This window comes from Schistocerca cancellata, chromosome 6, assembly GCF_023864275.1.
Source record: "Schistocerca cancellata isolate TAMUIC-IGC-003103 chromosome 6, iqSchCanc2.1, whole genome shotgun sequence".
Classification (NCBI taxonomy): domain Eukaryota; kingdom Metazoa; phylum Arthropoda; class Insecta; order Orthoptera; family Acrididae; genus Schistocerca; species Schistocerca cancellata.
This window is the reverse complement of record NC_064631.1, coordinates 148,861,756-148,873,934: the sequence shown is the minus strand read 5'-3', so window position 1 is coordinate 148,873,934 and position 12,179 is coordinate 148,861,756. Positions and strand designations below refer to the sequence as shown.

The following is a 12,179-nucleotide window of genomic DNA, read 5'->3' as shown; positions in this document are numbered from 1 at the left end:
AGAAAGTTAACTGGCAGACTCTTGAAGATAGACATAAACTATCCTGAAAAAGTCTACTAACAAAGTCTCAAAAACATATTTTGAATGATTATTCTACAAATATACTACAACGCCCTCTATATCACTCGTGAGGACAAAAAAAAAAAAAAAAAAAAAAAAAAAAACATACACCATCCAAACAGGCCATGAAGGCCCTATGTTACTGACCGGCCACCATGTCATCCTCAGCCCTTGGGTGTCACCAGATGCAGCAATTATGGAGGGGCATGTGGACAGCACACTGCTCTCCCGGCCATTGTCAGTTTTTGTGACCAGCACTGCTACTTCTCAATCAAGTAGCTCCTCAACTAGGCCTCAAAAGGGCTGAGTGCACCCCTCTTGCCAGCAGCACGCAGCAGACCCGCATGGTGACCCATCCAAGTGCTAGCCAAGCCCAACAGTGCTTAACTACGGTGATGTGATGTAAACCAGTGTTACCACAGCAGCAAGGCCGTTGACATCATGAAGACTCCACACATGAATGGAATGGGAAAAAATGCTAATAACTGGTACAAAGGGATGCACTCTCTGCCATGCACTTCACAGTGGTTCACAGAATATGGATGTATATGTAGATACTATGTGCAATGGTGCAGTGCAAAATTATGTTTTATATTATAATATCCTTGGTGCAAATTATGTGTGATCAAAATGTCACTGTTTAATAGGAACAAACCAAATGAGGTAGTACAGCTGTTAAGACACTGTCCTCATATTCAGGAGGATTGAATTAGCTCTATCTGGCACCCCAATTTAGCTTTACCCAGATTTCTTAAATCATTTCAGGCAAACACTGGGATGGTTCCTGGAGCACGGCTACAGCCAGCCACGTGTCCTATCATCGTAATAACATACTTCCACATTCTATTTGTACATATATTAACTCTTTTGACTCCTGAAGTTAATTACTGGCCAGCGTTTCTGTCCCATTATTTGTTAGTTTTCTTCATTGAAATTGCCATTTGGGTTATACAGGGTGTGTAAATAAAGTTTAAAGACTGGTCTCAGAACAAAAAATTTATTGAATACTTTCATATATCAGACTAAAATTCTTCAAAATAGGTGTCTTGAAAATGCACACACCACTCCCTATAAGATTTCCACTGCTAGTAAACTCCCTAGAATTCCTTAACCGGAATGCTGTTCAAAACCCTTGTCGAAGCCTTTTGGACCACTGCGATGCTATCAAACTGCTTCCGTTTCAGGTCTCTCTTCATCCAGGGAAACAAAAAGAAGTCACTGGGGGCGAGGTCGGGGCTATAGGGAGGCTGCGGCAGTGTTGCCATATTGAACTGAGTCAAAACTTACGTGACGGCGAAGCAGGTGTGAACGGTCCCATTGTCATGGTGGAGCACCCAGTCGTCTTACTTCTCCAGGCGGACTCGATCCCTCAAGATAGAAGAGGACTACTCGAGTATAATACTGACCATTGACAGTCTGTCCGGCAGGCACAAACTCTTTGTGTATCATTCCTTTTGTGTCAAAGGAAACAATGAGCATGTTTTTCACACATGACTTGCTCCTGCAGGCTTTCTTCATCTTTGGTGTAGTGGAGATGTGCCACTCCAAGCTTTGCCTCTTCAACTCTGGATTGTATTCGAAGACCCAGGTCTCATCACCAGTGACCACTCTGTCCAAAAAATTAGGCTCAGTTTGTAAACATTGAAGTATTTCCTGCAAAACAGCCAGGTGCTGCTCCCTTTGTTCACCCGAGAGCACTTTAGGAACAAGTTTTGCACACACTTTTCTCATCGTCAGATCTTCTGCCACGAGCTGACACGCTTTAGTGATTCAAACCCACTTCATCTGCCATCACTCTGATGCTGAGACGTCCGCCACTGTATAAAACTTGACACACTTTGGCCAGATTTTCACCAGTTTTACTCATAGAAGATCTTCCAGAGCATTCATTGTCCTACAAATCTTCACAGCCATCTTTGAATCTCTTGTACCACATGAAAACCATGACATATGACATGGCATATTCTTTATAGGCCCCTTGAATCATTTCCATACTGGTCTTGTTTAGTTTTACACAAAATTTTATCGAACACCACTGCTCCAAGAGACGCTGCATTTTTGCCGCTCCGATTTCTCAACGACGTTTCAAAACAAACACTCCCTGCACTCGCAATGTTTTCACTCCAGCATTTCGCCAATGAATGCCAATGCTTGGCTCACTTAGCCAACATCCCCCCACCACCAGGCGCAGGTGGTGACACCGGTCTTCACGTGCACTGCTACTCAGGAAAAAATCAGTTTTGAAACTTTATTTCCACAGCCTGTATATCTAAGGTGCATAATTTCAGACAATATTATATATGTCTCTTTTGTTACAAAGAGGGAACTGACTGGGTTCAGCCAACACACCAAGGCAGAGGCCCATAAGTTCACCCATATGTCAAGCAGATTTCACAGGCATTATATGTGCTCAGATTCAGTGTTTGCCAATTAATGTGAAGTGAAAAACATTAGAGAACCATTAAACCTGTTTATTGGTCAGATATATCAGAAAAATTATTTTAAGAGGACATGTTAATTCTAAAGATTATCGTATGAACCATCTTCATATCTCCTTATCATCTATTGTAAAGGACTTCCATAGTAGTTCAGATGCTACGCTCAGAGTGATGGTCAAGGTCAATGGTTTCTGGTATGGCTTCATGCCTTTAGTTTTGTTTAGTGGCAATATGAAGATGGATGCCTATGGAAACATTTTGGAGAAACCATGCTTCCTAAAATGTGGCAATCATTTGGGTTTAGCCCCGCCCAAATCAGCATGATAATGGTCTTTTTCATATATGAAGCTTCATTGCATCATGATTTGCAAAAAACAGAATGGATTTGATGGGCAATTTGGCAAAAAATCTCTCCTTGGAGCCATCAAACACATTTTGGATGGACTAGGGCATGGGTTACATGTCCAATCAATTAACTTAAAACAGCTATTCACTGGATGCTGCTTCTATTTTACTTATACCAAAACTGTTACAAGAATCACAGTTATGAACAGTCATAATGCTTAGCAAAATTTCCTGCTATTTTGAAGAGCTTTGTCAAGCTAATCTACCTTTCAATGCCTGTTGTTCTGCATTGCACTTCTGCTTAATTTGTGTTTTTCTTTGTTCCCCTGTCTCTTGAGACTTATTATACTGATTCTATTCTCCAATTCTTCAAGCACTAACGACTTTGCTGCTGAGTGCCCTTAAAAGGCAACCACAATCACTATACTGTTTAACAATAGCAGTTTTCTTTATTAGGAAAGGACAAGAGAGCACAGCTATGAAATGTCAGAAGTTCTATGATCCATTAAATATACAGTAAATATTTCCACAACCTGATAAGAATTAGTAAACTAAATGTTTTAACTGTACCAACATCCATACTTAGAGACTCTGCTTACCTTTCAACATTCCTGCTTTGTATGGCTGCCATGAGTCAGCTGATTGCCCAAAAAAATTTCCAACACACAGAAGGAATTCAAAGGGTCCGTTTTTTTTATTTACATTTTCCACTCGTTTAAAGAGAGTTGTGAAATCTCCATCCACACTGCCACAAACTAAACTGTAAAAACAATTTGTATCATAGAAACAAAAAAGTAACACACACACACACACACACACACACACACACACACACACACAAACACACACACCAAAAGCCACTGGACAGTAATTTCAGACAGTATTCTATCACAATATCAACGATTTTGTGATTAAATATTTACAAAAACTTAGTTCTGAGGTTTTGACAGATGAATCATTCACAGGATAGGGGGAGGAGAACTTTAACTGTATAATATGATATTGTTTATCGACTTGTGTGTGTCTACGAGGAAAGCATGAGAAATGAAGAAATGCATTGAAATCAGTGACAGAGAAAAATTCCAAATTGGATATGATAAATTTACTATTAAAAATATACAATCCTGAAGCTCTAACTATAAGAGGAGAAGAGTGTAGTGTAACATGGCATTGTTTATCTGTGGCTATCTATGGGAGGAGGGTGAAATGAAATTAATGATACTAAAAAGAGTCCAAATGAAAAACTGTTATGAGGACATCAAAATATTCAACAAGGCATCCCCCACTATAAAATCTGATTAATTAGTAAGAGTTCTGGAGTTTAGAATGAACAAATAACTACAGTATGTAGTAGGGACTAGATAGGCGAGATCAGCAGGTTGAATGGGAAGAGAAAATAACAAATTAAAATGAACAATAAAGAGGAAAATACTTGAAATTCTGAAGGTTGTATCTACAGTCAAACTTAAGAAAGTGGTGATACTTAACAGTGATTAACACAAACTTAACAGTAGTCTGACAAACTTGTTTAGATATACATATGGTGTAAAAGCATAATTTGGAATTTCAAATTGTGTAACATACAAAGGAAGCTACACACATTAAAAAGATATGCAGATACACAACAGACAGTTGTCTGTTACATTTCTTTTTTCCCTGTCATGTTCAGATTACTTTACTTCTATCCCGTGACTACACTAAGGCATTTAAACAGAGGGAGAGTTGCAGTAATCATCACAATTACAGTGCTCCCTCAATTACATGCTCCTCACACAAAGAGCTAAATCAAACCAGGCTGTAAATTAGGGTTCATTAGTGTCCCCAAATAAAAAAAAAAGCACTGACAGTGCTTCAGCAACCATAGTGGCACTGCAAATAATAATAATAATTATTATTATTATTAAAAAAAAAAGCTGTACGGTACATGTGTGTGGGCAGTGATTCAAGGGTAACAGGGAATGAAAGAATAAGCCTTATCAAACTAAAAAATAAGGATCTTCGGCATATTCCAAAACCAAACAATAACCAAGATAAAGACAGTCTGATCACAAGTGAATATCTCTTTGCACATCTGTGAAATCAAAATAATTTAGCAGTGCTAACTGGCATAAACCACAGCTGTTGTAACTGCCATCATGGCTGGTCTCCGTATATTGGTATAACCACTCAATTGGAAACCTGCAGTGTTGCAACACAGGAGTTATGTGACACTTGGGGCACCTGCATGTCAATATTCCTACCCTAGCAAGTATAAGCACTGGCCACCCAGCTGACAAGAGGCATTAAACTGGCGACCGCTGTGGAGCAGGTTATCGCCATGTAGCCCATAGAAGCAATGTTGTTCTACCATCTTCTGCTGGTGGAATCATCAATGTCTACCATTCTATGGGACTGCCTACTACACAGTCCAGTATCAACTCCAATGAGCCAAGGACAGCAAAATGACAGCTGAAATTTTAAATTTAGCATGTGAGAAATCTTTCACGCGGGAGGATCGTACAAACATACCGCCGTTTGAGTCTCGTACAGATTCCCGTACGGAGGACATAGTGATAGACATCCCTGGGGTTGTGAAGCAGCTGAATGGGTTGAAAGTTTATAAATTGCCAGGTCCTGATGGGATTCCAATTCGGTTTTACAGAGAGTCTCTACTGCATTGCCTCCTTACGTAAAGTCCCGAGCGACTGGAAAGAAGCGCAGGTGACGCCTGTACATAAGAAGGGTAGAAGGACGGATCCTCAAAATTACAGACCAATATCCTTAACATCGGTTTGTTGCAGGATTCTCAAACATATTCTCAGTTCGAATATAATGAATTTCCTTGAGGCAGAGAAGTTGCTGTCCCTGCATCAGCACGGCTTTAGAAAGCATTGCTCCTGCGAAATGCAACTCGCCCTGTTTTCACACGATATCTTGCGAACCATGGATGAAAGGTATCAGATGGATGCCATATTCCTTGACTTCCGGAAAGCATTTGACTCGTTGCATGACTGCAGACTCCTAACTAAGGTATGAGCATATGGGATTGTTTCCCAAGTATTTGAGTGGCTCGAAGACTTCTTAAATAATAGAACCCAGTATGTTGTCCTCGATGGTGAGTGTTCATCGGAGGTGAGGGTATCATCTGGAGTGCCCCAGGGAAGTGTGGTAGGTCCGCTGTTGTTTTCTATCTACATAAATGATCTTTTGGATAGGGCGGATAGCAATGTACGGATGTTCGCTGATGATGCTGTGGTGTACGGGAACGTGTCGTCGTTGAGTAACTGTAGGAGGATACAAGATGACTTGGACAGGATTTGTGATTGGTGTAAAGAATGGCAGCTAACTCTAAATATAGATATATGTAAATTAATGCAGATGAATAGGAAAAAGAATCAAATAATCCTGTAATGTTTGAATACTCCATTAGTAGTGTAGCGCTTGACACAGTCACGTCGATTAAATATTTGGGCGTAACATTGCAGAGCGATATGAAGTGGGACAAGCACGTAATGGCAGTTGTGGGGAAGGCGGATAGTCGTCTTCGATTCATTAGTAGAATTTTGGGACGATGTGGTTCATCTGTAAAGGAGACCACTTATAAAACACTAATACTACCTATTCTTGAGTACTGCTCGAGCATTTGGGATCCATATCAGGTCAGATTGAGGGAGGACATAGAAGCAATTCAGAGGCGGGCTGCTAGATTTGTTACTGGTAGGTTTGATCATCATGCGAGTGTTACGGAAATGCTTCAGGAACTCGGGTGGGAGTCTCTAGAGGAAAGGAGGCCTTCTTTTCGTGAATTGCTACTGAAGAAATTTAGAGAACCATCATTTGAAGCTGACTGCAGTACAATTTTACTGCCACCAACTTACATTTCGCGGAAAGACTGCAAAGACAAGATAAGAGAGATTAGGGCTCATACATAGGCATATAGGCAGTCATTTTTCCCTCGTTCTGTTTGGGAGTGGAACAGGGAGAGAAGATGCTAGTTGTGGTACGAGGTACCCTCTGCCAAGCACCGTGTGGTGGATTGCGGAGTACGTATGTAGATGTAGGATTGAACCAAGATCCTTACAGTCACCAACTCACTTGATGTTTACTATTGCCAGCAACAGCCATTCAGATGTTGGGAGCCAGGGTTTGCTCCCTGGATGACACTGCCCTCTCTGCAAGGTGCCGCCAGCCAAGCAGCGATATCATACGGCCGCTGTTAGAAAGTAAGGGGTGACTGCATCACAGTGCCAGATACTCAGCATCAATTGTGCTGAGTACCTGACTAGCAAACACACATTGCTTCAAGCCACACTGCACTGCTTTACAAGCTGCAGCCAGGATACTGACAATGCATTGCCACCAGGAATCGCAGGTTCAATGCCCACTCCCATCGGCTGTACAAGGGCACTGGATCTTGGTGTATAGCAAAACTAAGAGATAACTAGTTCAAATCTGAGCGCGACTGGATTTGCATCTGCTTCCACTAAGAGACCGGAATCTGGGGTGACAGAGTGGAACCTTCAATGCTGAATAGTCTTCTTCTCCTGCCCCCCCCCCTCCCTGCCCCCAACCACCACACAATGGGGTCAACACTACCCAGCAGTGTCAATGCCATTACAATCTACTACTGGATAATGTTCAATACCACACTACCCCAACCTGTGCATTGTGAAATGTCTGGATATTCTTTGGCATTTTGTCTTTTATATTTCCACTAGTATTTATTCCAGACTCACATTAGCAAAGAGCACAAACAAATGCAGAGTCCGGAAGCAATCCAAAGCAGATTCCAGGAGCAGCACTAACTACTAAGTTAGATGGGTTGTCTGTAAGGCAACCTGCATCTACATGACTACTCTATACGTGTCTAAGTGTTTGGCAGGAGGTTCATAAAACCATTTTCAAGTTATTTCTTGACCATTCCACTCTTGAGTAGCACAAGTGAAAAATGACACCAAGATCATTCTCTGATTTCTCTTATCTGAGGCAGAGTCCAGTACATTGTAATCACTCATTAAACCGCAGATTCCAGAAGGCAATCCAAGTGAGCAGTCACTAACATCCAAAGGTTAAGCCGCAAGCAGAGTACAGGTCACAACAATGTCAACAATGGAGTTCAAAACTTACAGAAGATGGAGCACAGTGAAGATCAAACACATTGTGCATGTAGCTGATTCAGCCCAGTCCATGGCACCATCAGTGTGGCACAGAGATCAGCTGAAGAACAACAAAGTCTTCTCAGCTGTGTTCAGATAGTCTGGGAACTAAAATCTGATGGGAGGCATCCTTTGCATTATCTTCCACAAGCTCTGTGATCAGTTCCTTGTTTACATTAGCTGGCTGAAAACCTGCCTGTGTAGTACCCTCTTTGTTGTTGTAGTCTGTCTCCAGATCTAGCTCACATGTATGTCTTCTGCTTCTGCTGGGATACAAGACTGTCCACCAAGTGTTCAATAAACTGTTGTAACTGGTTCCAAGTGCGATAAATTAGCTTCAAGCCAGCAGATACCACAGGCCAGTCCACTTGTATGATTCCTGCCTGCTGAAGGAAGGTCTTTACAAGACGTGGTGAGCTTGTGCATTATTTTCTTGAAAGACTTAAGCACCATCATAATGTTGAAGGCAGCATTGGACAGTAAGTTGTAGGATCCTGTACTAATACTACACAGCCCTCAAATTACACTTGATAACAACGAGAGGCAACTGACATCCATACTCAGTTACAGGTCAAAACATGTTTGTTGAGCCTACAAGACTGCATGCCTGAAAGTGTATTGGTAGCCAGCCAATCGACACCCTTCAATGATGAACATAAGATGGCAGACAAATCCTGGACTAATCAGTGAAGACCCATTGATCTAAGTTTCACTTCTGGTGTCTCTTACCCACCTCTTTGCACAGCAAGGCACTGGAGGTTTCGTACTGTTGCTTGTAATGTACACTTTCGGGCAAAATTGATTGAGAGGAGATGACTGTATACTGTTTGAATTCACACAGCCATCCCAGTTGTCTTAAGGGGAAAAAAAGGGAGGGAGGGGGGGAGGGCTGTGGACAATCACTAAAAGGCCGATCTTCAATGTTTTATGCCTCACAGTAGTAGATGAATATTCAAATGATGTCACTGTTGTATGCCAATTCGGCGGGATCTTCCTATGCTGGTAATACGTTTTGTGAAAAGTGACACGGTGCATGCAGCCTAAGTTTAAAAGGATTCTTTGAGTTTAAAAGGATTCTTTGAGACATTTTGACAGGCTGAATAGCACACACAGATGACGCTGCCATGTTCACAATTTGGGGACATAGTGCACATTACTGAAGAGTAGTCAGCATGTAGTTTTACTTTCACCTCATTTATACAGGTGACAGCCCAATCTTGCTGTTTCGAGTTTTGTGACCTGTTGGGAAATGGATAGCATGATGTCATGTCACGTTGTCACTGCTATTATAGACATTTTAATTTGCCAAACATGACTTACTGAGAATCTCAATGTTGACGGAATGACAGAAAATGGCTGAGCTGGTGTTCATATAAAGTTAATTTGTGGGAGGGTGGGGAAACTAAACTAAAAATGTTAAAATGTTTTTCAGCTACAGTTGAGCTGTGCCTCACACTAAACTCATACAGTGGTGTTGTGTCACACAAGTAAATAATGGAACTATTTATCAGAAATGTAAAAGACTGCTAAGAGAATGTTAAATGTTAAGAACAAAAGGAGACCAATAGAGAAGAGGAGGAAAGAGCTGTCACTGTTCTGATATTTCTTACATCATGTTCAACATAGACAGTTGGCAATTATGTGTGTTTGTGTGTGTGTGTGGGGGGGGGGGGGGAGTTAGATCTCTATATGCTTAACCAAGAACAGCCTATAAACTCTCAGTCATTTGTAATATCGTCTTAACTTTGAGTGTTGATGGGTAAGGCAAGACGAAAGCACTTACCGGAAGCACAAACACACTGAAGAGACAAAGAAACTGGTACACCTGCCTAATATCATGAAGGTGCCCTGTGACCACATAGCAGTGCCGCAACACGATGTGGTACGGATGCAACTAATGTCTGAAGTAGTGCTGGAGGGAATTGACACCATAAATCCTACAGCGCTGTCCGTAAATCCATAGGAGTACGAGCAGGTGGAAATCTCTTCTGAACAGCATGTGGCAAGGTGTCCGAGATACGGTCACTAATGTTCATATTCAGGGAGATTGGTGGCCAGCAGGAGTGTTTAAACACAGCAGAGTTTTCCTGGAGCCAGTCTGTAACAATTCTGGACGTGCGCGGCGGCATCGCTGCAGGCAGCAGCAGTACACACTTTGCAACATTAAACAGAAAGGTAGAGATGGAGATAGCAGCCAGTGTACCCAAACTGCAAAGTGGGCATCTACACACTTGAAGAAGCTTAAAGGCATAGAAAAACAAACCAAATTTCATTTAACCAAACTGCAATTATTTGTCTGAGAATTCAGGGGATCTTCAACCAGACACTTCAAAGGCTAGTGGTCGCCTCTGATAATGTTGTGGAAGATGCACAATATTTCAGCAAGACACCTAATCATCATCTCCAGATGCTCCTGAAGATAACGACCAGCTGTCTCGTTGAAATTCCGCGCAGCTTCCACAACATTATCCGTTGCGTCGCCTGTGAACCAATGAAGCAGTTACCACGTCAGTAAAGTCTCAAACAGCATATCTGACACTGCAATATTTGAAGCCTGTCAGAAAGAACGAACGTTCAAACACAATACACATAAAAAATACTTACATTTTTATCTTCTCAGTCATGATTCGATAACTTTACGGTCAGTAGGCCAGTTAAAATTACTGAAATAATTCGAAACAATGTGCTTCTCTATAGAAAGACATTCTAACATCACTAGTAAGTGAGATAACGCAAACGCCCGTCTGCCTTTTGGTTAACGCTAATCTGTTTACCAACAAACACAATGCCCTTAACGATATAACTATCGATAGGTAACTAAATCAATCGAGAGTTTGGGGGGGGGGGGGGGAAATCGCATAAAGCCAATCCGCTATCACTAATTTAATTACAATTTCAAAATTGCTACAGTATTTTGATGGTCTGCACAGTCACACTGGCGAATAGTGCAGCTCTAGCAATGATTATGCTTTATGCTTTATGATTTTTCAACTCTCGTATTTGTACGTGGCTGGGAGTCTTCGCTTCGTTGTCGCAAATTTTAGGTTGGCACGTAAGTTCGTAGCGTTTTTGTTTTGCATGTTGGTTTCTGGGATAAAGACCAATCTATGTTCCAGGCGTTATGGGTTTATTTATGAATTGTCATTTTTATTTGTAATTCACTGTTGCTATTTGAGTCTACAATTTGTCATTTGGAGATAGTGAGTGGAGTTGTGGACACTAGAAAGTGGATTGCCAAGTAAAGAAACCTGAACATTTCCAGCATATTATTCTATTTGAGTTTAATAGAGGGTTGACGGCAGAGGAGGCTGCCAGAAGCATTGGCAGAGCACGGAAAGAAAATGGTTTTCTCGTTTTAAGGAGGATCGTTTTGACATTAATAACTCTCCATGTTTAGGAAGACCTTCGCAGTTTGATGAATATCGTGTAAAAGCATTAGTCCACAATGACACACAACAGACTCCTCGAGGTCTGGCAAAAGTGGTGACCTGTGGTTATTCCATCATCGTGCGACGTTTGCAACTAATACGGAAAGTTCAAAAATCGGTTGTATGTGTACCACATGTTCTAAGCCAAAATCACAAATATCGGCAGGTGATTATATCTACTTGCTCATCATCAGTAGCTCATGAACAGCACCGACCATTCCTACCTTTACCGTTACTGACGACGATAAATCGGGTTTTATGCTAACATAACGAGAAGAAAGGAAGGCTGAGCCCAAACAACGCAGCAGTTCCCTGTACAAAGACGCGTGTCCATCTACAAAAGATAATGTTATGCATCTGGTGAAACAGTGACAATGTGGTGTACTCCAAATTGCTCCCCTGAGGTCTAACCTTCACAGCTGTCATTTATTGTCAACAACTGAGACATCTTGCAGACGCAATACAAGAACAATGACCAGAAAGACTTCATGAAGTGATGCTATTCGACAGTACAATTTGGTGTACATCAAGATGTTCCTCCTCATCTAGTCTGATGACTTCGACCTATACTCTGTATTTCGAAAGGTCATTGATGAACTCTACAGTTTGCGTTTTACACATTACACACACACATCCCCTCCAACTACCATCGTCCTAGCCCCTCTTGAGGGATAAAACGTCTGTATTTTGTTTTCTTTCATGGGTCCATCCATACAGTGTAAGAACTACATTACAGCTGCGTTACTTATTAGCCATTTTCGCTTTTCTTGAGT

General features: G+C 41.4%; 1 protein-coding gene across 1 annotated transcript in view; it reads right to left on the bottom strand.

The window, feature by feature from the left end:
- LOC126191245 (CWF19-like protein 1) overlaps positions 1-10,774 on the bottom strand; it is a 160,489-nt gene extending 149,715 nt beyond the window's left edge. Inside the window, exons 1-2 of the mRNA XM_049932055.1 lie at positions 10,583-10,774; positions 3,443-3,603 (exon numbers count right to left, since the gene is read on the bottom strand). Of these exons, the coding sequence (XP_049788012.1) occupies positions 3,443-3,603; positions 10,583-10,602 (181 nt within the window). The 5' untranslated portion in view covers positions 10,603-10,774. The remainder of the gene's footprint in view (positions 1-3,442; positions 3,604-10,582) is intronic.
- Between the last annotated feature and the right edge of the window lie 1,405 nt (positions 10,775-12,179).